Source organism: Podarcis vaucheri (genome assembly GCF_965113315.1).
Source record: "Podarcis vaucheri genome assembly, chromosome: 4".
NCBI lineage: Eukaryota > Metazoa > Chordata > Lepidosauria > Squamata > Lacertidae > Podarcis > Podarcis vaucheri.
Genome location: NC_138762.1, coordinates 7,098,190 through 7,124,845, shown reverse-complemented (window position 1 = coordinate 7,124,845; position 26,656 = coordinate 7,098,190). Strand labels below are relative to the sequence as shown.

The following is a 26,656-nucleotide window of genomic DNA, read 5'->3' as shown; positions in this document are numbered from 1 at the left end:
AGGTTTTGCCAAGCGAGAGAGGGCTGAGCTGGAGGGACTCGGCTTGGCAAGGGTTAAAGGGAAGTGAGCTGCCTTCCTAGAGAGGCCAGGAAGCAAGAGGGGGCCAGGTCCTCCAGAGCCAAGGCCCCTCCCTCCCCAGTCCTTCCCTTGCTTTGGGGTCTCTCCTGCAAGGGCTGCCTCGCTGTCCCCTCCCGGGATCTGGTGAGTCTCCTCTCTCTCCCCCCCCCAGAGGGTGCAGTGGGGGGCTGCAGCAGGGGAGGATGCCTGGGGGGCCTGATCCGGGAGGGGCCAGGTCTGCCACGCTCTCCTTCCTGGAGATCAGAGGATCCCAAACTCACTTGGCCCTCCGCCCCCCCCCCTTCAGAAAAAATCTCCCTTCTTTAAACAAAGGAGTCCCTGGGACTTTAACTCTGTGTGACATCGCTCAGCCTCATTGCACAACAGAGGAAACATGTGCTAATGGTTTTCCAAAGCTGGACGAGGAGGTGGACAAGCCCCTCCCCCCCAAAAAAGAAAACCCCACGTGGAGGAAGGAAGGAAGGAAAGGTGGGAGAGAAAGGCCAGGAACAAAGAGAGGGATCCCAGGCCATAGTCTGGCTGCTGCATTGGAAACCAGTTTCCCAGTCGTCTCCCAGGGCAGCTCCCCAGGGAGGCCACTGCAGCAATCCCCTCGCACCCAGAGCATGGCATCCCAGGACCACATCCTCTCTGTCTCAAAGGGATTGTTGCTGGCAAAGCAGCCGGAAATGGGCGCTGGTATTCACCGAGCCTCCAGGGACCTTGTCATCAATGCCTGTGTGTGTGTTAAGCTATCTAACAGAATAATAATAATAATAATAAATTACCCGGCTAATTATCAAGGGAGATGTCTTTGGCCTGCTCGCTTGGCCCTCAGGGAGTTAATCAGATACATACCTGGCCCTCACAGCAAAAGAAAAAGGGACCCCACCCCAGGAATCTGTCTGGAGAGCGGCAGAGAGTCCAAGTGCAAGAAAAGGAGACAGAAGCAGGGGAGTGGGGGTGGGGGAGGAATTCCTGAGGACCCCCACTAGAGCCAAGCATCCATTTTTCACAAGATACAAACGATTCTCTTGTCAGTCAGTTCTGACTTCATGCATTGACAGGAAGGCTGCAGAAACCAGGTTGATTAATCTCCCAGAAATCCCTTCAGCTGCCTCCACATTTTGCATTGCTAGAAGGCGAGAGACTTATTTCTTCTCCTCTTCCTCCTCTTTCTTTTCAAAAAGATAGCTCATGGTCTGGGATGCGGTGCAATCCTGCCCTGGTTCCCAGCAAGACTTATCCATGCTTGCTCAAGGAACCATTCCCCATACCCCCGTCCTACAAATTCTGTAACAGAACAATGTATTTGCTTTGTAGGATTTGCTAGAGCTTCTCATTAAGACGGGCATAACTTGTCAGAAGACCAAAGGGTTCCTTCCGATCTCTCAGAGGCTTCCTGAGAGCACAAATGGAGGAGCAAGATTCAGCCGGCTCTGAAGCAGGAAGAGGCCATGCCAGCCAAACTGGGAGCAGTGGGGGATTCTGGGAAAACCCAGTGCAGAAGATCCTGGGTGAGGAGGACACCCTACGCTCAGAGGTGCAGAGCCAGCAGTTGAGGCAGTTCTGCTGCCAGGAGGCCAAAGGACCCCGAGAGGCTTGCAGACGACTCTGCCACCTTGACCATCAGTGGCTGAAGCCAGAAAGGCACACGAAAGCTGAGATGCTGGACCTGGTGATCTTGGAGCAGTTCCTGGCTGTCCTTCCTCTGGAGATGGAGAGTTGGGTGAGGGAATGCGGAGCGGAGACCAGTTCCCAGGCGGTGGCCCTGGCCGAAGGTTTCCTCCTGAGTCAGGCAGAGGAGAGAAAGCAGGTGAGAGAGACTTTCCTCTGGATACTCCCAAGGGGCTCCAAACAGGACAGAGAACATCCCATAATGGTCTACTGATGTCCCATCTGTTTTCTTGGAAAGCATCTATGGAATGAGATCTCACACCCTTCAAGTCTTTGCCATTCTCTTTCTAATATTTCTCACCATTCTCTGTTTTGAATCCTTCAGGAAAAAGATCTCTTTGCAGAAATGGACCTGGATTCCTGTGAGGCAGAGAGGCCTCCGTTGGACACCAGAGAGAGGCCACTGGGTAAGAAGGAAGGTGGTTTTCTCCATTTGGTCTCATTCTGTTGGTTTTCCAACTCATCTAAGGGTTCTTTTCATCTTGTTTTGGGGGCAGACAGTTGGGAACAAGGGTCCAGAGGAGGGGAGATGTATTTCTGCACAACAAACATATGAAATGGGCACAAATGTCCAAATGCTCTCAGCAGGTAAGGATTTCTCAAAGCCCCATCTGCAGTTAGAGATGCCCTGTTTCACCTGTGAGAGAAGCAGACACTCCTGGCGTCCTGTTTACCTTTTGTCTCTTGCAGGTGACAGAATGATGCCGGCAAGACCTCCTGATCTGTCTTTTCATGGGGACAGAAGGGAAGCAGCAACTGTGGAACCAGATCAGGTCAGGGGAAGCTGCCTTGTGGGGACAGAGGCCGAGGGATGGAGCAATGTCATGCACTGGTTGGGGACAGAGGAATGGTGGGAGGATGCACCTGGGGAACCAGGAAGGGAAGACGGCTCAGAGCCCAAGAAGTGGAGGTAGAAGAAGGATGGGTGGTCAGAGGGGGAAGAGGGAGAAGCCTGGGAAGAGGAGGTGTCAGAACCTGAAAGGCTATCAGGGCCTAGTGAGCTGGAAGACTCTGTGCCATAATGCAGTGCAGAATCAGAGGCAGAAGAGGAAGGAGGCACGTGGGAGAGAAAGGTCAGGAGGCAGAGGTGAGTGAGGAGGAGGAGGAGCCACCGGTGGATCCCTCTCCTTTTGCCAGAAGCCACCCTCCCTGCTTGTCTCTCAGAGCCAGGAGACCCCGTTTATTGCAGAAATCTCTGCTAGATCATCCAAGACAGATGGCCATCCAAAACAGGCTTATTATATTTCTAGATTGATCACTGAATGCTAAAATCGGTTTCTAAGCAGTGGACAAATGAGAACAAATAGTGGCCTGGATTCACCTAACCAGCCCCACCAGCTACAAAATGGGGCCTGCCCCCCTTTTCTCCCCCTCTCCATGCCTCCATGAATCCCTTGAATTTGGCTCTAGGGCATTGGGTGGGAACTCCCCAGAACAGCTCAGGAGGAGAGGGAAAAGTCAATCCTTCCATTGGGGAAACTGGAATGCTTGCGTAGGCAGAGTGACTTGAAAAACAGAATGTGGAGTACCACCTATTGCTGAAAGACAAATACCCATTATTAAAACTTAAAATAAGCATCCATATTTAAAATGTGCAGCAAAGGAATCCTATTGAAACAACATCGTAATGTACAGGAAGGAAACAACAGAGAATTGTGTAGCAGATCATATTTCTGCTGTCTCAGAGGGGGACATTTCCCTTTTTCTTTTAGGGTCCAGTGTGCTTTGAAGATGTCGCTGTTCATTTCACGGACGAGGAGTGGGCGTTGCTGGATCCTGACCAGAGAGCTCTGCATAAGGACGTCATGGAGGAGAATCGTGGGATCGTGGCCTCTCTTGGTAAGGCTCCCTGTGGGATCGTCATATCTGCCTGGAAATTCAAAAAATACCTCTATGGGACCAATCTCATCTATTTTTACAGCGCTCAACAGCGTCCCCATAACACCTGGGAACCTAACACCCCCACCCCCAGTTTTTCCTTTGAACAACCTTCCTGAAAGTATTCCTTTTTCTACCAGGATTGGGCTGGTCTGAACTTCCCAGGCCATCTTCAATGTCAGCTTCAGAATTGTTAGGAAAGCTAAGTAGCTTCAGGTTTTTGTTATTGCTCCTGTCAGTCTTGGGTTGACCAAAGAGACGACTGGCAGTGAAGCTCAGGTGCTGCCAGCCAGAGAAGAAGCAGGCCTAGAGAGAGGAGAGTTAGCAGCGGAAGGCAGAGAGGAGGGGGAGAGCAACTGTCATCTGAGCTCTGAACAAAGGGGAGAAGAAAAACAGAGACAGTGACAGACAGCTGTATGAGAGCTACAGGAGTGAGTCAGACGCTGGAATGCAGGAAGCATTCTCTGCCAAATTTAAAGATACTGGAAGAGAAGGTGGGGGCTTCCGTGCTGGGGAAGGGGGAGGAGCTCAGTCCGGGCAACTCCATCTTGTGGGGAGGACGATGAGTAGAGGAGCTCCGTCCAAGTTTGTTGTTTCAGCAATAAATCTGAAATTATTAACAGCCAGAGTCGTCTCACGTTTGTGGGAGAGACCAAGCCATAACAAGGACTGACATTGGAGATGGAGGGGATGCCATGACTGGGCCAAACATAATCCATCCCAGAGAAGAGCTAGGCTTATGGAATCTCAGGTAGCAGTAGCAGTGATGAGGATGAGGATGATACAGTGGTACCTCGGTTTACAAACTAAATTTTTTCCAGAACAGGTACCACTGTAGTAATAATAATAATTTTTTGTAATGGCTTTGCTCTCCCACAGAAGCGAGACACTGCCAGTAATTATCTCGGGTTTATTGCTCAAACACATAAATCACTCCGGAGCTCCTTCACTCCATGTCTGACTTCAAGTTTGCAGTTGCCAAGTCTAAACTCTGCCCCTTCCTCTTCTTCCAAGAGGGGGAAAAACCCTTTTGCTTCCCCTCTTTCCCCCTCCTCTCACTGACATTTTCGCGCCTTCTAGTTTTTGGGCTAGCCATTCCTGGCCTCTCCCCTTCTGTCTCTGAGCTAAGATTGGTATTTTGTGGATCTTTGCTATCTGCTGCCTGCTCTCTGTTCTCTGAAGCTCTGCCACTCGGCTGCCCCTACTCCGGCTCACATTCCGGCTCACATTCCAGTCTCCTTATCTCTCTTTGCCTGCTTTCATACATTCCAACCTCTGTCAGCTCCGGAACAAAGCTGACATTTTTATTTCTACCCTGCCCGTCTGGCTGGGTTGCCCCAGCCACTCTGGGCGGCTTCTAACACATATATAAACATGAAACAGAAATAATAATATTCTGATGCCATATAAAAAGAACATTAACTTAAAATGAACAACTTATACTGGTGGCCAAAATTGTGGAAACCTTTTGTGAAAAGTGTATTTCTGAGGTTTGATGGCTCATAACACCACTTTTGTGTGGAGTAATACCATAAAATTATATATCAATGGAAAGATAATTTAATGAAGAATGTAATGTAATGACTTTTATGAAGGAGTATTTATTGGAACAGCAGTCATAAAGAAAAAAACGTGAAACTTTTGGTAACCATTGGTAACCTTTAGCTTTAATTACAGCCTTACAACGCTTTGCTATGAAGTGAACCAAATTTTTAGTTCTGCCCCTGTAAGAATGTGAAACCAAGATTGAATTATTCCCTCTGTTAATTGGGCTTTATTGCTGGGTTGCCTCTGATTAACAAGTTTCTTTAGTCGGCTCCATAGATTTCTGATTGGGTTAATGTTTGGGCTATTCCCAAGCCATTCCGGCAGTGGAATAGGATTATCTTGAAAGCACCTTTTTCACACAGCAGCAACAGGACATGGAGCTGAGTCCTGTTGAAATAGAAAATAAATATATAAGTAGGAGGGGGCCGCTAGGGGCGCCTTGGAAGATGGCGGATATTAACATCTATCCAGCTCGCACGAGGTAATTAGAGGCTGATTATGGGGAGTAAATCAGTCTCCCTCATCTCTCCAGGGGGGAGAGATGCAGTTTTCACCCGCTGTTGCCATAAATCACCCCCGAGTTCGGAAGAAGGAGTGGGTGAGGCACTGGGTGCACAACCCTCGGCGGGCCTCGGAACTCCTCCGAAGCTACTTCCAGGAGCGAAACTAGTTGTGTTACTTAAAAGGGAAAAAATTGGTGAAAGATAACGCACAGGCTTCAAGAGAGGCAGGAGGTTTTTATCTGCTAACAATTTTACGACTGAAATGAAGAAGACTGAGACAGAAGATTACATCAAAGAACTACAAACATGCTGGTATGTGTGGATTGGAGTGCAACAGAACTAAAGGGGGGGAATGACTTTATATCTTTTTTTGCTCTATGTGATTAACTAATAACCCTCCCTCTTAGAATATCTATCACAGCAACTAATTGGCAAATGGGACTAAAAAGGAACTGTATGGGAATAATATGAATTTAAAGGTTTTACTCTGTAAAGGATTTGGAAAGAAGGGCTCTCTTTGTGACGCAGTTAGAATGGAGATTTGATACGAGACCTGTGTTGCAGGAGGTTTGGTCTTGGGGAGGTCAAGCCGAAGATTTATTAATTTTGATGAGATTGTGAACTGGAAGGGGCAGCCCTCCTGGAAAAAGACTAATTTACGATGCAACAGGTCGGGAAAGTTAAAGAGCGAGCTTTTGGACTGTATTTCATCGGAACAACAAGAAGGCGATTGCTTGCTCGAGCGGAAATGCCTGGATTATTGGGATTTATGAGAGAGCAGTACAAAGCCCACACAGAAATACAAACAAGACTGTTTCTTTCAACCCACTTGCGGAGCAATTTGGAGGTGAATGAAAAGGAAAATGAGTAACGACAAGAATTGAGAAGAAGGGACTGGAAATGTCATTCTTAATATGAAAGCAGCAGAAAATATTTGAGGATTGGACTCCTGCCAATCAGGAAGCATGGGTACCCCCCACAAAAATTTATAATTTGGAAAATAATTGGATTACATGATATGCATTGTTATAATTTGGACTAATTGGTTTGATGTGTTTAATTCGGTAATATGAAACTTAATAAAAGAACACCTGCGGAAGGCTTCAGTTTGGGCTAAAGTATTTCATTTTTTATTTGGGGGCATTTCCATTCCCTTTAATGATGAAAATTCTGCCCACACCTTTTGCTGCCATACAACCTCAGATCATCACACTATCTGGGTGTTTCACGGTTGGTGTAATGCAAGTAGCATGTAAATCTTCTCTGATTCTTCCCCTTGTGTATTTCACGGCATCACTACCAAGCAAGGAGATTTGGGTCACATCCCTCCAAAAACATTGTCCCATTGTTCCGCGTCCAATTAACATGGGTTTAATCTTTTCCACCTTTGCGGGGGGCCACTAGGGGGCGCATAGGAAGATGGCCGACAATAACATCTCTCCGACGCACAGGAGGTAATTTGGAGGCTATGTTGGGAGTAATTAGGCTCCCTACACACTCAAGACAGTGAGTGGGGTCGTTTGCCTGCTGTGCCCGATATCACCCCCGACTTTTTGAGGGGGATGGGGGCATTAGGCACAAAAACCCTCCTGTGGGATCTCGGCACTCCTGGACGCTGTCTCTGACCTGCGCCACTAGCTGCAAGAACTTCAAAAGAAACAATTTGGCACAAAGGAATGCACATGCTTCAGGAAATGAGGAGGAGTGAAGACTGCAACAGAAGAGGTCTCTGGAAAAAATAAGATTTAAATTATGAGAAGACACGTCAAGATACGGTATGGCAAAAGACTGATGGGGGAGGGGGGAAATGTTTTATTTTCCTACTTATGTGATTAAACCCAAGAATCCCCTCCCTTCAAGAGGCAAAAGCCAGAAATGAGGTTTTAAGGACTTAAGCTGTGAATCTAAGGCTGTGTGGAGATAAACTTTCGAACCAAAGCATGTTTCTAGAAGACTGTGGAATGTACCAGAGCTTTGTTCTGATGCAGTCAAAAATCCCGTCGCCATTTTGGGAAGCTCTGTTGGAGGACTAAGTCCGGGAGGAGGAAGAGTGAAAGAGAGCGTTCTTACAACATGGGAGAAACTCCTCAAAGAGGTCTTAAGAGCAACAGAGCTATAATTTATGAGGGAAAAAGTGATCTTATCGCCGAAGGTGACGATTTATGGGAACCGTCTGGAATTAAGGATTGACGACGGGAAATCCACACAGGAGTATTATCGGAGTTTATCGGCTTAAGGAGACCATCAGAAGAGACCATAAAGGACAAAGAGAAAATATATGATTAAGAAGTGATGTGGAAACAGCAAGATAAGATTGGAAAGAACTATGAATATGTGTTTGGACTGTTTGAACATCTATTTGGACTTATTTGGACTGATTTGGACATTAATGCAGAAGTAAGGATTAGATCAGAATCCTTCCTCGGATCTGGAAGTATGGGACCCCCCAACAAAATTAAAAAATTCGGCACTGTAATTTGGAATTTATGTGATGTGGTTTGATTTGATGTGATTGGCCGGTTAATAAAATTTATTTTTTTAAAAAAATCATTTCAACCTTTGCTTGAGAGATTTTCTTTAGTCGTTTAGTCGTGTATGACTCTTTGTGACCCCATGGACCAGAGCACACCAGGTCCTATTGTCTTCCACTGCCTCCTGCAGTTTGGTTAAACTCATGCTTGAGAGATAACAATGGCTTTTTCCTTAGAATTCTAACATTAAGAGCAGTCCTTGCACTCAAATTCACATTACATCTCGCCATGTCATCTTGTATACACCAAAATGATTTTCTTCTGTCATGTAGGGACAGTCTCTCTATTCTTCGATCGTCACTTGCCTTTGTGCACCTTTCCTGCCTTTACCAGTCTGATTTTATAGTTGCTGAGTCTCCTTATACCTCTTCAATAATATCGAAATGCCAGCTTTGGTTAAGTTTTCCCCAATCTTTCATCTAATTTCTTCATAACTGTAGCCCTGTTCACTTAATACTACAATTTTATATTGCATTCTGGGTGACCAGTCAACTCTTTGTGCCATTTCTATAATTTTATTATGTTTTACAACCTCACTAAATGACAGAACAAAAAAAAAAAACACAACCCCAAATTGACAGCAATCACATAACACACTGACAAAAGTCAACCTAAGCAAGTTGTGCTTCCTTTTTCTGGTTATTTGACTATAACATTTGATAGAATATGGGTAATTGAACAACCTTTGTTGAATTGCAGTCTTGATTAAATTATCTTTCCATTGATAGATTATTTTATGATATTACTCCAAATGAAGTGGTGTTATAAGCCATCAAAACTCTGAAATACACTTTTTTTCAAGTTTTGACCACTACTGTATATCAAACAAACCAACATTCAACAACTCATCAGAACATAATAATAAATATGATGGTTAATGACAAACAACACAGGTAATGAACAAACGCCCAACTTCCTTCAGTTCTTCGCCATTTGTTCATGAGTGTCTAACCGCTTTTTGTCTCCATTGCAGATTCTGATGAATCGGAAATTGAGAACAAAGGTGAGTGTGGAGAAAGCTGCAATCAGAGCTCCCATTCCACTTCCCATCACCAAAATCTCATTGGAAATAAACTCTATCAGCGCATGGAATGTGGAAAGACCTTCAGCCAGAGCTCTTCTCTCACTTCCCATCAAAGAATTCACACAGGGGAGAAACTCTATCAGTGTGTGGAATGTGGAAAGAGCTTCAGTTGGATCTCCCATCTCACTTCCCATCAAAGAATTCATACAGGGGAAAAACCCTATCAGTGTGTGGAATGTGGAAAGAGCTTCATTCAGAGCTCCTCTCTCACTTCACATCAAAGAATTCATACAGGGGAGAAACCCTATCAGTGTGTGGAATGTGGAAAGAGCTTCAGAAAGAGCTCTGATCTCACTTCACATCGAAGAATTCATACAGGGGAGAAACCCTATCCGTGTGTGGAATGCGGAAAGAGCTTCAGAATGAGCCACGATCTCACTTCCCATAAGAGAATTCATACAGGGCAGAAACCCTATCAGTGTGTGGAATGCGGAAAGAGCTTCAGTCAGATCTCCGGTCTCACTTACCATCAAAGAATTCATACAGGGGAGAAACCCTATCTGTGTGTGGAATGCGGAAAGAGCTTCCGTCAGATCACCAGTCTCACTTACCATCAAAGAATTCATACAGGGGAGAAACCCTATCTGTGTGTGGAATGTGGAAAGAGCTTCCCTGAAAGCTCCTCTCTCACTTCCCATCGAAGAATTCATACAGGGGAGAAACCCTATCAGTGTGTGGAATGCGGAAAGAGCTTCACTCAGAGCTCCTATCTCACTAAGCATCAGAGAATTCATACAGGCGAGAAACCCCATCAGTGTGTGGAATGTGGAAAGAGATTCACTCAGAGCTCCTATCTCACTAAGCATCAGAAAATTCATACAGGGGGGAAACCCTATCAGTGTGTGGAATGTGGAACGAGCTTCACTCAGAACTCCAAACTCACTTCCCATCAAAGAATTCATACAGGGGAGAAACCCTATCCGTGTGTGGAATGTGGAAAGAGCTTCAGTCACAGCCACAATCTCACTTCACATCAAAGAATTCATACAGGGGAGAAACCATATCAGTGTGTGGAATGTGGAAAAAGCTTCAGTCAGAGGGCCAATCTTACTTCCCATCAAAGAATCCATACAAAGGTTAGAAAAACCATTGTACAGATTTAGGAGCCAGGCAAATCCACACTTTTTTAACCAAGCCTTTGGCTGATTGACATTTAATGCCCTTTTAAAATGTGGTGTTTTGTGTTTTTATTTTGTTTTTTTATGTTGTAACCATCCTGAGACATGTGGGTGTAGGGAATAGCTGCCAACTTTCTGCACCACCTAGAGTACCCACAGAATTGTGGCTTCTACTGGCAACACACATAGGAGAACAAATGAAAGACTAACACAAGGGGCAGGAGAAAACCTGGAATGGGCCATACCAAATGGACATCCGGTATGAAGAGGTCACTTTCCCCACTGCTGAACAATGCCACAGGTAGAGGAGATGGAATGCTAGAAGTGTTCTCCCGGGCAAGGGGAGCTGCTGGGAAATTGAACTACGAGCTCAAAATATTACTTTTTAAAAAGGTTGCTGCCATTATAGGCATTGCAGGCAGAAAGCTGGAGGGTGAGCAGGCCCAGAGTGGGGGTGAAGGGAGAAGGGAGAAGTGAAGAGACTGAAAGCTTTTTCTTCCCGATGCGTTTCCGGTGCAGCTCTGAATTCCACCTGGTCCGGAATTGTCCAGTGGAGCCACAGGATGTTTTCTTTGGCAACCAGATAACAGGAGCTGCCATGTGTGGGAAGCCTCAAAAGGTATCAAGGAAACTGGCAGAGACATGTCGTCACAGTATCATTTGGCTGCTGCTATGGCAACAGTGAAAAACTGCGACCAGGGCCACGTGCTGAGCTGGGTGATTGACAGTGGGGCCAGTCACCACCTCATGCCATCGCTATCTAGTGGTTTTTTGTAGAACTGCAAGGCTGTGAAAACTGGAAGAAGTGTAACTCTTGCAGATGGTTCCAAGCGCTATGTCTGGCTCTGTTTATTGTTCTTTTTTACAGGCGGAGATTGAGGCCTATGTCGTTCCAGAGATGCAGTGCTGTTTGTTTTCTGTTTCCTCTCTTTCCATGTTGGGTTCAAAGTGTGTTTTGAAAATAATGTTTATTCCATTTCCAGAGGTGGACGACAACTGCTCAGTGTTGAGTGCAAAGACAGGCTGTGCTAGAAATGCCTATTGCAGGTAAAGGTCCCATTGAGGATGCACAAGCACAGTGTGGTAACCTTCCCATTCATGATGGGTGCCATCATGGCGTTTGGCACCGGAGAATGTCACATATCAACTGGGGGTACGTGAAGAAGGTCCCAGGGTGCACTGACGGGTGCAAGATGAAGGCATGTGACAAATACCTGGAATGAAGGGTGCCTTCAAGAAAGCCAAGGTTCAAATGTGCTCTTATCCTAGGTCTGACAGAGTAACCACAAAACCTTTTGAGCTAGTTCATGCAGACCTTTGGGGCCCTTTGCCAGTTGCCAGTCTGGGCGGGGCCAAATTTGTGCTATCTCTGGTGGATGATTATTCCAGAAATGGGTGGGTGGATTTTCTCTCTGAAGCACAAGTGAGAGGCCGCTGCTTTGGTGAAAGACTGGATAATGGCAGTGAGAACTACTGTTCTTACTGCGGGTCAAGAGCTTTCTATCAGATCGCGGTGGAGAGTTCACCAGGTCTGCGTTGCAGAACTTCTTCTGCCAGAAAGGCATACACCACAGGTTGACTGTTGCAAATTCTCCTCAGGAGAATGGAGTTGCAAAATGCAGGTAGAGAATGCTGCAGGAGGCAACCGAAGCCATGCTCTTTGACACAGGGTTGCTCCAGCAGTTTTGGGTGGAAGCGTGGAAATCTACATCGTTCACTCTGAACCGTTCTTACAGTTCTGTAGTAGGGGACACGCCCTATTTTCTGCTGCACAGCAAGAAGCCCAAGGTGCATTTCTTCTTTGTGTTTGGATGTGAGGCTTGGGTCCTTGTGCCAAACACAGAAAGAGTGGCCCTAGGTCCCAGAGAATGATCCTTTGTCGGTATGAGCCAGGGACCAAGTGGTGGAGATTTGCCTATCCAGAAGGCAATCAGTCTAGGATTCTAGTCAGCAGGAGTGCTGAGTTCTGTGAGCAGAGTGGGTGGCAATGCATACTTGGGAATCCAGATATTCTTTCAGAGAGTCTGCTTGACTGCTGATGAAGGAAAGGTAGAAACTGATCCTGCTGCTGAGGCTCAGAGTCCCAACCCAGAGCAGGAACAGGAAAGGGCATCTCCTAAAGCTGTTAAACTAGAGCCAAAGAGTGCTCCTCTTCACCCACAAGTCCAGTTGAGAAATCCAGAAGGCGCAGTAAGTCAGAGGGGGAGTTATCTGAGAGCAAGGACACACTAGTTGGCCCTAGTGGGTCAGAGGGGGTACCTGAGGTTGTGCTGAGGTGTTCAGCTCACACTACTAAAGGAATACCACCTGAAAGGTTTGAGGTCACTAGCGTGTGGATTGGTGTGGCTCAGTGTGAACCAGAGAGTTTTGAGGAAGTTCAGAAATTGCCTGAAGAGGAAGCCAGGAAGTGGCAAGAGGCAATGCAGAAGGAAATGAACTCAATGGAGTCTCTAGGTGTGTTCTCCATCACGACGCTGCCAGCAGGCAAGCAGGCCGTGAGCAGCCGCCGGGTTTACCGTCTTAAACCCACAGCAACTGGAGAACCGCAGTACAAGGCTAGGCTGGTAGCCAGAGGGTTTACACAGTGGAACAGCTGCTTTACACTGAGGTGTATGCTCCTACTTCCAGAAGTGAAAGTCTGTGCATGCTCTTAGCCATTGAATCATAGAATCATAGAGTTGGAAAAGACCACAAGGGCCATCGAGTCCAACCCCCTGCCAAGCAGGAAACACCATCAGAGCACTCCTGACATGTGGTTGTCAAGCCTCTGCTTAAAGACCTCCAAAGTAGGAGACTCCACCACACTCCTTGGCAGCAAATTCCACTGTTGAACAGCTCTTACTGTCAGGAAGTTCTTCCTAATGTTTAGGTGGAATCTTCTTTCTTGTAGTTTGGATCCATTGCTCCGTATCCGCTTCTCTGCTGCACAGAGAGGTCATCAGGTGCATCACTTTGATGTGGATGTAGCCTATTATACACAAAAATTGGGTCCCCCCTTTGTGGAAATAACATACTGTCAGACACAGCATTCCTACATAATAACACACCACATACTAATTAAATAATCAGTTGCATATCTTGAGGCAATCGTGATCTTTTACATATCTTTTCAATCCTGGGGCACAGAGTCTTGAGGTTTAAGAGGTGAGAGAATGTGCTTGCAATTCAACTTTCCCCCCTTTGTCAGCCCCCTCCCTGTCAGTCTATATCCTTTGGAAAGAGATAGCTGTGGCCACTCTGGTGTCATTTGTTGTTGCTGCTGCAGGTAATAAATAGTCTTGTGGTCACGAGGAATTGGCTTTCCATCGTTGGGTCTGGGTTGACATCTGTAGAAGGGATATCCTGTAAGAGGGAGGGTGGGGCAGGACTTTTGGGATGTAAAGACACAGTTATAAAGGGAAGAGGTAAAAGCCAAAAAGGAGAGAATCTCCTTGAGTTTTCTTGGGAAGCAGAAAACAATAAAAATATTGGCGAGTTAAGCATTTTATCCATTTCAATATTATTATCCCATTTCCATATAATTACGACTGTTATTATATGCTAAAAATAAAAAAATATATAAAAGGAAAACAAAAGTAAAAAAGATAGATTACCAGCTAAACAATTTTTTCCAGATAAAAAATAAATGGACTTGACAGAACAACAGTGGATTTTTTCAAAAAAAATATGATTAAATAATACAAAGATATTATCAAAACCACACAGATTGTTACTGGACTGGAACCTTAAGGACTAGGAGGTGAAGGAGGTGATGGTGAAATGGGCACACGATTGTGGCTATCCAATGAAGATGAAAAATGAGGGAAATTATGGGAAAAGACTTAAAATTCACCACATGCTATCTGATTTTTAGATGGTACCTGACCCCATCCAAATCAGTCAAAATAAATAAATATCAGCAATAAGTGTTGGAGAGGCAGACAAAATGAGGGAACCATATTCCACAAGTGGTGGACATGTCCCCAAAGGGAAAATAAAATAAAGTAAAATAAAATAAAATAAATGCTATTTATTTTAAAGAAACCAAAGCTTTCCTATTTGATATTCTAACAATAAGCATACCAAATGAAAATAAAAGTGTTTCTTTACACGACAACAGCAGCTAGGATGTTAATATCAAAATACTGGAAAATGAGTTAATATCAACAAAAGATGAGTGACAATTAAAGTTGTGCTTGTACCTTGAAATGTGCCAGAACTTCCAAGAGACTGAGATCTACTCCCAGTAATAAAAATCCTGCCAGTGATCTACCCATTGTCTTTGCCCAGAGTTCTTGAGGGAGCAGTGACCAGAGTTGTGGATCGACCGCTAGATCATTTAACAAATTAAAATTACATAAACAATCATGCTTTAAAAGTACATACCATATATGAAGTATCAAGATAATAGAACTTTTAACACAGTGGTTTCTTCAGAGAACAACAAGTCTTGCAATGTATATAGACAGGTGCAGCATTGATTTTGGCTACAGGTGACAGCAATGAGCAGCTGTAAGGTTTTCTTCTTTAAGTGACCCCTTTAAAACAACAAATGTAAAACAAACTTTATCCATACACAGGTTTGTTAATTTGTTAAAATATGTTGAATTACGACATTGTATTCATTTATATTACTTAGAATATGTACAACGGATGAAGCCCCTAAGAGCGAAACAAAGGCATTATTCCGGAAATCCTTGTCAAGACTGTGGAACTGTAATAGGCTCCAATTTGGACTTTATGAATGTATGTGGAACAGAAACTAGCAGACATTTGGTCTTTCGAATGAACTGATTTACTGGGGACTTCCGTCTATATTATTGCACTTTATGTGTTGTTTATGTGGAAGATAAACCTTTGATATTGTGATCAGAATATATAGAAGAGTATTGTTTATGTGAATCCACAGACTGTTATGTTTTGTGTGTTTCTACATTCCAGGAACAGCATTCCTGACCCAGATTTCCACAGGAAGTCCCTAAGATTATTCCCCTTTCAAGCAGGATATGTGAACCTAGACCAACATGGTCCTCCTCCTCTGGCAGACGGACAACCCCTTCCTCAAAGCCCCTCCCTCCCCACTTCCCCATGGGGGTCCCCCACACCATCCATCACTCACCAGGATGGCTTTGGCCATCTCCTGCTTGGAGCCGTTCTGGGTTCGGAGCCCCCTGAGCTGAGCTGCCTGGCAGTTCTGAATCACCTCCGGCAGGTACAGCTGATCTTCCTCCAGCAGCTGAAAGGCAAAAGTCAGTTCCTCACGAAGGGAGGGCTTCTCCACCTCCGAGAGTGCAGAGTGGGGGGCAAGGAGGGCAGGTCTGAGTCCCTGCTCTGGTTCTCTCCAATACTCACCTCTGAGCAACAGATGTGCAACCGCAGCACATCTGCAAAGAGAAGGACATGGGGACAGGTGAGTCCGTCTCTGAGCTCCTGGCAAGGCTATTCCAAGAGTTTCCTCCTGGATTCCAAGCCCTACTGCAGGGGAGGAGAGACATCTCAGGCCTTGGGGGCAAATCCTGGCCTCCTTCAACCAGAATGTGGCTCCCCAGGCCAGGGGTAGGCAAACTGGGGGCTGGATGTGGCCCAATCGTCTTCTCAATCCAGCCTGTGGACAGTTCAGGAATCAGTGTGTTTTTACATGAGTAGAATGTGTCCTTTTATTTAAAATGCCTCTCTGAGTTATTTGTGGGGCATAGGAATTCATTCGTCCCCCCCCCCATATAGTCTGGCCCCCTAAATAATAATAATAATAATAATAATTTATTATTTATACCCTGCACATCTGGCCGAGTTTCCCCAGCCACTCTGGGCCGCTCCCTGTCAAGTGTTAAAAGCAGGACAGCGTTAAATATTAAAAACTTGAACAGGGCTGCCTTCAGATGTCTTTTAAAGAGAAGATAGCTGCTTATTTCCTTCACATCTGAAGGGAGGGTGTTCCACAGGGCGGGAGCCACCACCGAGAAGGCCCTCTGCCTGGTTCCCTGTAACTTGGCTTCTCGCAATGAGGGAACCTCCAGAAGGCTCTCGGAGCTGGACCTCAGTGTCCAGGCTGGACGATGGGGATGGAGACGCTCCTTGGTCTGAGGGACGGTGGACCGGCCCACGGCTGAAAAAGGATGCTGACCCCTTCCCCAGGCTAACAAGATGGTCAATATCCAGTTCCTCTCCACCCTTTTAAAATTTAAATATCAAAACAGATCCCAACTTTCAGAGCATGTAAACCACAGGAGTGGAAAGACCGCTGTGCCACTCACAGAAATAGGACTATACTTCCTTCTCCCACCTTTAAAGTATACGTAAGGAACCTCAACTCCTCTCTTCAAGCCAAAAGACAACACTTTCCCGTCCCCGGGTAAAACCCCTGGGCTTTCATTGGTAGAGCCGCCACCACGCCAGTGGCGTTTACCTCAGCGAGACGCAAGGACTGACTGAGCGGGCGGCGAGATGCTTTCAGCCTTGGACACTTGGCGGGTTCTGAAATGGCCGTGCAGGCCAGGTTCATGACCCTGACAGGCTGGATTCGGCCCACGGGACATAGTTTGAGGACCCCTGGTCTACAATGACTGGGACATTCTGCATGCCAAGCAGATGCTCTAGGGCAGTGTTTTTCAACCTTTTTTGGGCAAAGGCACACTTGTTTCATGAAAAAAATCACGAGGCACACCACCACTGTGTGCGGAGAGGGAGATGTCAGAGCCCCGCTGCTCTCTATGGGGAATCGGATGACAGCGGACCGCCTGTCCGCTCCCATCCGATTTGATCCCCACCCAGGACGGATGGAAAATAGGGTGGACACAGTCCGGCGCCTGCCTAGTGGGCGAAAATTTGACATTTTTTTTTTAAAAAAAATCTTTTGAATTTTCCCCACGGCACACCAGGCAACATCTCGCGGCACACTAGTGTGCCGCGGAACAGTGGTTGAAAAACACTGCTCTAGGGCTCCCCATAGTTCACTAACCTTTAATTGTTATGCTATTAGCAACCGTGGAGATTCCACCTGCCTCTTTCGAAAGGAGAAAACTCACCTGATCAATAAATAATAATAATAATAATATATATATATACCCACCCACCTGGCTGGCTTCCCCAACCACTCTGGGCGGCTTCCAACAAAATATAAAAATACAATTGTCCATCAAATATTAAAAGCTTCCCTAGACATAAAAATAACAACAATCCATTTTCAGTCCATTGAATTAGCAATTAATCATTTCTGGAAAGGGAAATGGCATACTTTTGTATATTAGCATAAAAATCATGCATAAGAAAGTATTACTCATTTATGATGAGAATAGGATTTATTTATTTTGAACTTTGCTGAGTTCCTCCTTGGCAGCCAGTGCGATTGTTTCAGCAGGGCTAGAACTCAGGACCCGCTGCCTTGAGGGACATCTAAGAGCAGTTGGGCAGGGGAAAGGTCTCCCTTGGGAGGTGGTGGACACTCCTTCCTTGGAGGTTTCTAATCTGCGGCCATCTGCCATGGATGCTTTAGCTGAGATTCCTGCATTGCTGGGGGTTGGACTAGATGACCCTGGGATCCCCTCCTATCTCTCCACTCCTGAATTCTAGGAGGAGCTTCCTTGCCTCCTGCAAAGCCCTTTTCCCTGCAAGCTCTTCCTCTGGTTTCTGGACAAGGGAGGGAGATGCTCAGAGTCCAGCCAAGAGCCTCACCCCCAAAAGGATATCTGGGCATGGGCGGAGCCAGGGGGGCAGCTGCCCCCCTAAATCCATTAAAAATAATAAGAATCTGAGGTTCTGCCAAGCGAGAGAGGGCTGAGCTGGAGGGACTCGGCTTGGCAAGGGTTAAAGGGAAGTGAGCTGCCTTCCTAGAGAGGCCAGGAAGCAAGAGGGGGCCAGGTCCTCCAGAGCCAAGGCCCCTCCCTCCCCAGTCCTTCCCTTGCTTTGGGGTCTCTCCTGCAAGGGCTGCCTCGCTGTCCCCTCCTGGGATCTGGTGAGTCTCCTCTCTCTCTCCCCCCCCAGAGGGTGCAGTGGGGAGACGGGGGGGGGGTCCCAGGGCTGGGGCAGGGGAGGGGGCCTGGGGGGCCTGATCCGGGAGGGGCCAGGTCTGCCACGCTCTCCTTCCTGGAGATCAGAGGATCCCAAACTCACTTGGCCCTCCGCCCCCCCCCCCGTCTGAAAAGATCTCCCTTCTTTAAACAAAGGAGTCCCTGGGACTTTAACTCTGTGTGACATCGCTCAGCCTCATTGCACGACAGAGGAAACATGTGCAAATGGTTTTCCAAAGCTGGACGAGGAGGCGGACTAGCCGCCCCCCCAAAAGAAAACCCCACGTGGAGGAAGGAAGGAAGGAAAGGTGGGAGAGAGAGGCCAGGAATAAAGAGAGGGATCCCAGTCCATAGTCTGACTGCTGCATTGGGGACCAGTTTCCCCAGTCGTCTCCCAGGGCAGCTCCCCACGGAGGCCACTGCAGCAATCCCCTCGCACCCAGAGCAGGGCATCCCAGGACCACGTCCTCTCTGTCCCAAAGAGATTGTTGATGGCAAAGGAGCCGGAAATGGGCGCTGCTACTCACCAAGCCTTTGCATCAACGGCTGTGTGTGAGTTAAGCTATCTAACAGAATAATAATAATAATAATAATAATAATAATAATAAATAATTACCCGGCTAATTATCAAGGGAGATGTCTTTGGCCCTGCCCACTTGGCCCTCAGGGGGTTGATCAGATACATACCTGGCCCTCAGAGCAAAGAAAAAGGGACCCCACCCCAGGAGTCTGTCTGGAGAGCGGCAGAGAGTCCAAGTGCAAGAAAAGGAGACAGAAGCAGGGGAGTGGGGGTGGAGGTGGGGAGGAACTCCTGAGGACCCCTGGGTGAGGACCCTCACTAGAGCCAAGCATCCATTTTTCACAAGATACAAATGACTCCCTTTTCAGTCGGTTCTGACTTCATGCATTGACAGGAAGGCAGCAGAAACCAGGTTGATTAATCTTCCAGAAATCCCTTCAGTTGCCTCCACATTTTGCATTGCTAGAAGGCGAGAGACTTATTTCTTCTCCTCTTCCTCCTCTTTCTTTTCAAAAAGATAGCTCACGGTCTGGGATGCGGTGCAATCCTGCCCTGGTTCCCAGCAAGACTCATCCATGCTTGCTCAGGGAACCATTTCCCCCCCGTCCTACAAATTCTGTAACAGAACAATGTATTTTCTTTGTAGGATTTCCTTGAGCTTTTCATTACGACAGACAGAACTTGGCAGAAGACCAAAGGGTTCCTTCCGATCTCTCAAAGGCTTCCTGAGAGCACAGATGGATGAGCGAGACTCAGCTGGCCCCGAAGCAGGAAGAGGCCATGCCAGCCAAACTGGGAGCAGTGGGGGATTCTGGGAAAACCCAGTGCAGAAGATCCATGGTGAGGAGGACACCCTCCGCTCAGAGGGGCAGAGCCAGCAGTTGAGGCAGTTCTGCTGCCAGGAGGCCAAAGGACCCCGAGAGGTTTGCAGCCGACTCTACCACTTTTGCCACCAGTGGCTGAAGCCGGAAAGGCACACGAAAGCTGAGATGCTGGACCTGGTGATCTTGGAGCAGTTCCTGGCTGTCCTTCCCCCGGAGATGGAGAGCTGGGTGAGGGAATGCGGAGCGGAGACCAGTTCCCAGGCGGTGGCCCTGGCCGAAGGTTTCCTCCTGAGTCAGGCAGAGGAGAGAAAGCAGGTGAGAGAGATTTTCCTCTGCATACTCCGAAGAGGTTCCAAACAGGACAGAGAACATCCCATAATGGTCTGCTGATGTCCCATTTGTTTTCTTGGAAAGCATCTATGGAATGAGATCTCACACCCTTCAAGTCTTTGCCATTCTCTGTCTAATATTTCTCACCATTCTCTGTTTTGAATCCTTGTTTCTTTTTCAGGGAAAAGATCTCTTTGCAGAAATGGACCTGGATTCCTGTGAGGCAGAGAGGCCTCCGTTGGACACCAGAGAGAGGCCACTGGGTAAGGAGGAAGGTGGTTTTTCCCCATTTGGTCTCATTCTGTTGGTTTTCCAACTCATCTGAGGGTTCTTTTCATCTTGTTTTTTTGGGGGGGAGACAGTTGGGAAGAAGTGTCCAGAGGAGGGGAGATTTATTTCTGCACCACAAACATATGAAATGGGCACAAACGTCCAAATGCTCTCAGTAGGTAAGGCTTTCTCAAAGGCCCATCTGTAGTAAGAGATGCCCTGTTTCACCTGTGAGAGAAGCAGGCACTCCAGGCATCCTGATCACCTTTTTTCTCTTGCAGGTGACAGAATGATGCCGGCAAGACTTCCTGATCTGTCTTTTCATGGGGACAGAAGGGAAGCAGCAACTGTGGAACCAGATAAGGTCAGGCGAAGCTGCCTTGTGGGGACAGAGGCCAAGGGATGGAGCAATGTCATGCACTGGTTGGGGATAGGAATGGTGGGACGAAGCAGCTGGGGAACCAGGAAGGGAAGACGGCTCAGAGCCGAAGGAGTGGAGGTAGAAGAAGGATGAGCGGTCAGAGGGAGAAGAGGGAGAAGCCTGGGAAGAGGAGGTGTCAGAAGCTGAAGGGGTTACAGGGCTTTGTGAGCTGGGAAACTCTGTGGCAGAATGCAGTGCAGAATCAGAGGCAGAAGAGGAAGGAGGCGAGTGGGAGAGGAAGGTCGGGAGGCAGAGGTGAGTCAGGATAAGGAAGAGCCACCGGTGGATCCCTCTCCTTTTGCCAGAAGCCACCCTCCCTGCTTGTCTCTCAGAGCCAGGAGACCCCCTGCAATGCAGGAATCTCTGCTAGATCACGCTAGAGACAGATGGCAATTCAAAACAGTCTTATTTTATTTCTTGACTTCGGTTACCAGACGCCCCCTTTTCCCAGGGACAGTCCTCAGATTTGTTAATAATTCTACGGACAAATACTATCCCTGGAATGTCCCCAGATTTCACCTAATGTCCCCGGGAAATGCAGCAGTGGCAGACTCAGCAGCCCAGAGCTGCCTGAGACATCCCTGCCCCCTCCTGCTTGCACGCACGCAAGCAGCAGTTGGGATGAGGCTGCTCCGAAAGGCAGTGTAAAGCCTCGCTTTGCAGCTAAGGGATTTACGCTCCCTCCTGCTAGCATGCAAGTAGGAATGGAATTGGGGCTACTCCGATGAGAAGGGAGGCATCGCGCTGCCCGAGCCTTGCCGCTGCTCTTTGCCCTCCTTCTTCGCCTTCCATGCCTGACCCACCGCACAGCGCTTCCCCATCACCACCACCGAAGAACCAACAACTCAGGGGCTACCCAGGCTCATGGAGAAAGGAGATAGAAGCCTTGGAGGAAGGGGAAACGTGGCGGTTGAGGTCAAGGTGTTGGCTGCCCCTCTGCCACCCCCATCGCTGCATCATCAACGTCCCACACATGTAGATTTATTTATTTATTTATTTATTTATTTATTTATTTATTTATACTTCGTGTCCCCGGATTCATTGAAAAAAATTTGGTAACCTTATACAAGATTGATCAATGAATGCTAAAATTGGTTTCTAAGGGGTGGACAAATGTGAACAAATAGTGGCCTGGATTCACCTAACCAGCCCCATCCACTACAAAATGGGGCCTGCCCCCCATTGCTCCCCCCTCCATGCCCCCATGAACCCCTTGAATTTGGCTCTAGGGCATTGGGAGGTAACTCCCGAGAACAGCTCATGAGGAAAGGAGAAAGTGGATCTTTCCATCTTATGACTTGGAAAACACAATGTGGAGAACCACGTATTTGCACAAAGACGAATACCCAGAATTAAAATCTAGAATAAAGTAAGCATCCATATTTAAAATGTGCAGCAAAGCAACCCTATTGAAACAACACTGCAATTAACAGGAAGGACACAACAGGGCATTGTGTAGTAGATCAAATTTCTGCTGTCTCAGAGGAGGACATTTCCCTTTTTCTTTTAGGGTCCAGTGTGCTTTGAAGATGTTGCTGTTCGTTTCACGGACGAGGAGTGGGCGTTGCTGGATCCTGACCAGAGAGCTCTGCATAAGGACGTCATGGAGGAGAATCGTGGAATCGTGGCCTCTCTTGGTAAGGCTCCCTGTGGGATCGTCATATCAGCCTGGAAATTCAAAAAATACCTCAATGTGACCAACCTCATATATTTTCACAGAGCTCAACAGCGCCCCCTATAACACCTGGGAACCTAACACCCCCACAATAAACAGTAAATTACAGTTTTCCCTTTGAACAATCTTTCTCAAATTATTCCTTTTTCTACCAGGATTGGGCTGGTCTGAACTCCCCAGGCCATATTAAATGTCAGCTTCAGAATTGTTAGGAAAGATAAGTAGCTTCAGGTTTTCTGGTTTTGTTTTTGCTCCTGTCAGTCTTGGGTTGACCAAAGAGTCGACTGACATTGGAGATGGAGGGGATGCCATGACTGGGCCAAACAAAATTCATCCCAGAGAAGAACTGGGCTTATGGAATCTCAGGTAGTAGTAGCAGTGATGATGAGGATGAGGATGATGATAGTAATAGTAATACAGTGGTACCTCGGTTTACAAACTTAATCTTTTCCGGAACAGGACTGTTCTTATATCGAGGTACCACTGTGGTAATAATAGTATTATTTTTTTCCTATCCTGCCCATCTGGCTGGGTTGCCCCAGCCACTCTGAGCGGCTTCCAACACATATATAATCATGAAACATAAATAATAATAATCTGATCCCATATAAAAAGAACATTAACTTTAAAATTAACAACTTATACTAGTGGCCAAAATTGTGGAAATCGTTTGTGAAAAATGTATTTCTGAGGTTTGATGTCTCATAACGCCACTTTTGTGTGGAGTAATACCATAAAATTAAAGAGCAAAGATAATTTAATGAAAAATGTAATGCAATGACTTTTATGAAGGAGTATTTATTAGAACAGCAGTCATAAAGAAAATACGTGAAACCTTTGGTAACCATTGGTAACCTTTAGCGTTCATTACGGCCTTACAACGCCTTCCCATGAAGTTTTTAGTTCTGCAGCTGTAAGAATGTGAAACCAAGACTGAATTATTGCCTCTATTAATTTGGCTTTATTGCTGGGTTGCCTTTGATTAACAAGTTTCTTTAGTCAGCTCCATAGATTTCCAATTGGGTTAATGTTTGGGCTATTCCCAGGCCATTCCAGCAGTGAAATGGGATTACAGTGGTGCCTCGCAAGTCGAAATTAATTCGTTCTGCAAGTTTTTTCTTCTTGCGAGTTTTTCGTCTTGCGAAGCACGGTTTCCCATAGGAATGCATTGAAAATCAATCAATGCGTTCCTATGGAGACCATCCGGGGACAGAGGGGAAGCGCCGCGCTCCTTCCCCTCTGTCCCCGGACCTGTTTAAAGCAAGGGGCGGCGGAGAGAAGATTGCTTCTCCCCATTGCCTGCCCCGCAATCTCTGTCCCCGGACCTGTTTTAAAGCAAGGGAAGGGGCAGCGGGGAGCGCGCCTTCCCCTCTGTCCCCGCAGATTGCGGGGCTGGCAACGGGGAGAAGCGATCTTCTCCCCGCCGCCCCTTGCTTCAAAAGAGGTCCGGGGACAGTGGGGAAGACGCGCTGCACTTCCCTGCTATCCCCGGAGCTTGCGGGGCAAGGTTCGTTTTGCGAAGCAAGCCCATAGGGAAATGCATCTTGCGAAGCAGCTAAGAAAACGAAAAACTCCTTCGTCTAGCGAGTTTTTCGACTTCCGAGGCGTTCGTCCTGCGGGGTACCACTGTATCTTGAAAGCACCTTTTGCACAAAGCAGCAAAATGACATGGAACTCAATCCTGTTGAAATAGAAAACAAACAAACAAACAAACAAACAAACAAACAAATATAAATGCTTCAGTATCTGGGTAAGGATCACCTGCGGAATGCTTCAGTTTGGGCTAAAGTATTTCATTTATGTATTTTGGGGCATTTATATTCCCCAAATGACGCAAATTCTGCCCACACCTTTTGCTGCCATCCAACCCCAGATGATCACACCTATCTGGGTGTTTTACGGTCGGTGTAATGCAAGTAGGATGTAAATCTTCTCTGATTTTTCTCCTTACGTATTTCATGCCGTCACTACCAAGCAAGGAGATTTGGGTCTCAATGCTCCAAATAACACTGTCCCATTGTTCTGCTGTCCAGTTAACAAGGGTTTAATATTTTCAATCTTTGCTTGAGAGATAACAATGGCTTTTTCCTTAGACCAGTCCTTGCACTCAACTTCACAGTACATTGCACCATGTCATCTAGTATACAGCCAGATGATATTCTTCTGTCATGTAGAGACAGTCTCTCCATTTTTCGATCGTTATCTGCCTTTGTGCACCTTTTCCTGCCTTTACCAGTCTGATTTTGTAGTGATTGAGTTTCCTTATACCTCTTCAAAAGTATAGAAAGGCCATCTTTGGTTGTTTTTCCCAATCTTTCATCTAATTTCTTCATAACTCACTTAATAGTACATTTTTACATCTCTTTCTGGGTGACCAATCAGCGTTTTGTGCCATTTCTATAATTTTATTATGTTTTACAAATTAAGCAAATTGTGCTTCCTTTTTCTGGTTATTTGGCTATAACATTTGATAGAATACAGATAATTAAATGAACGTTGTTGATTTGCATTCTTGATTAAATTATCTTCCCATTGATATATAATTTTATGATATTACTCCCAAAGAAGTAGTGTTGGAGACATCAAACCTCTGAAATACCCCTTTTTCCATAATTCTTCCATAATTTTGACCACTACTGTGTATCAAACAAACCAACATTCATCAACACATCAGAATCTCATAATTAATATGTTGGTTAATGACAAACAACACAGGTAATGAACACACACCCAACTCCCTTCAGTTCTTCTCCATTTGTTCCTGAGGCTCTAATCCCTTTTGTTTCCATTGCAGATTGTGATGAATTGGAAATTGAGAACAAAGGTGACCACGACAAAATCCCCAGAGAGGAGAAGCCACGTAAAAATTTGGAGTGTGGAGAAAGCTGTAGTCAGAACTCCTGTTCCACTCCCCATCAACAAAATTTCATGGGAAAGAAACTATATCAGGGCATAGAATGTGGAAAGAGCTTCAGTCAGAGCTCCTCTCTCACTTCCCATCAAAGAACTCATACAGGGGAGAAACCCTATCAGTGCGTAGTATGCGGAAAGAGCTTCAATAATAAATCCAATCTCACTTCCCATCAGAGAATTCATACAGGAGAGAAACCATATAAGTGTGTGGAATGTGGAAAGAGCTTCAATCGGAGCTCCTCTCTCACTTCCCATCAAAGAATTCATACAGGGGAGAAACCCTATCAGTGTGTGGAATGTGGAAAGAGCTTCACTCATAGCTCCTCTCTCACTTCCCATCAAAGAATTCATAAAGGGGAAAAACCCTACCAGTGTGTGGAATGTGGAAAGAGCTTCACTGACAGCTCCTCTCTCACTTCCCATGAAAGAATTCATACAGGGGAGAAACGCTATCAGTGTGTGGAATGTGGAAAGAGCTTCACTCATAGCTCCTGTCTCGCTTCCCATCAAAGAGTTCATACAGGAGAGAAACCCTATCAGTGTGTGGAATGTGGAAAGAGCTTCAGTCGGAGCTCCTCTCTCACTTCCCATCAAAGAATTCATACAGGGGAGAAACTCTTTCAGTGCATGGAATGTGGAAAGAGCTTCAGTCAGAGCTCCTCTCTCAGTTTCCATCAAAGAATTCACACAAGGGAGAAACCATATCAGTGTGTGGAATGTGGAAAGAGCTTCAGTCAGAGGGCCAATCTCAATTCCCATCAACGAATTCATACAGGGGAGAAACCCTATCAGTGCTTTGAATGTGGAAAGAGCTTCAGTCAGAGCTTCTCTCTCACTTCCCATCAAAGAATCCATACAGGAGAGAAACCGTATCAGTGTGTGGAATGTGGAAAGAGCTTCCGTCGGAGCTCCTCTCTCACTCCCCATCAAAGAATTCATACAGGGGAGAAACCATATCAGTGCTTTGAATGTGGAAAGAGCTTCAGTCAGTGTTCCTCTCTCACTTTCCATCAAAGAATTCATACAGGGGAGAAACCCTATCAGTGTGTGGAATGTGGAAAGAGCTTCAGTCAGAGCTCCCATTTCACTTCACATCAAAGAATTCATACAAAGGTTTGAAAAACCATTATACAGATTTAGGAGCCAGGCAAATCCACACTTTTTAAACCAGGCCTTTGGCTGATTGACAATGCCCTTTTAACTTCCGGTTCCGGACGCGGACGGTGAGGGAAGCGCGGGAAGCCACGCTAAGGGCTTTCCGAGTAACTCGGAGAAATAGGGGTGTCGCAAAGGCACTGCGCCCCCTAAAAAAGCGAAAGCCC

General features: G+C 46.4%; 1 protein-coding gene and 1 long non-coding RNA gene across 2 annotated transcripts in view; one reads left to right on the top strand and one right to left on the bottom strand.

Annotated features, from left to right (window-relative positions):
* Positions 1-128: 128 nt before the first annotated feature.
* LOC309530391 (uncharacterized protein) lies at positions 129-26,529 on the top strand. The gene is made up of 6 exons (XM_082219330.1): positions 129-201; positions 19,548-20,040; positions 20,237-20,318; positions 20,607-20,689; positions 22,257-22,383; positions 25,216-26,529. The coding sequence occupies exons 2-6, from the start codon at positions 19,639-19,641 to the stop codon at positions 26,451-26,453; spliced, it is 1,932 nt and encodes a 643-aa protein (XP_082075456.1). The 5' UTR covers positions 129-201; positions 19,548-19,638; the 3' UTR covers positions 26,454-26,529.
* The window catches only part of LOC309530615, a 75,021-nt gene continuing 62,957 nt past the window's right edge, over positions 14,593-26,656 (bottom strand). Inside the window, exon 4 of the long non-coding RNA XR_014218772.1 lies at positions 14,593-14,633. This is a non-coding gene — a long non-coding RNA (uncharacterized lncRNA). The remainder of the gene's footprint in view (positions 14,634-26,656) is intronic.

What these genes read in the sequence shown, in the direction of transcription:
- LOC309530391 (XM_082219330.1), top strand. Translation starts at nt 19,639, where the DNA reads ATGGATGAGCGAGACTCAGCTGGCCCCGAAGCAGGAAGAGGCCATGCC. An exon ending in AGGCAGAGGAGAGAAAGCAG is followed by an intron (nt 20,041 to 20,236) that starts GTGAGAGAGATT and finishes TTTCTTTTTCAG; the next exon opens with GGAAAAGATCTCTTTGCAGA. An exon ending in CAACTGTGGAACCAGATAAG is followed by an intron (nt 20,690 to 22,256) that starts GTCAGGCGAAGC and finishes TTTTTCTTTTAG; the next exon opens with GGTCCAGTGTGCTTTGAAGA.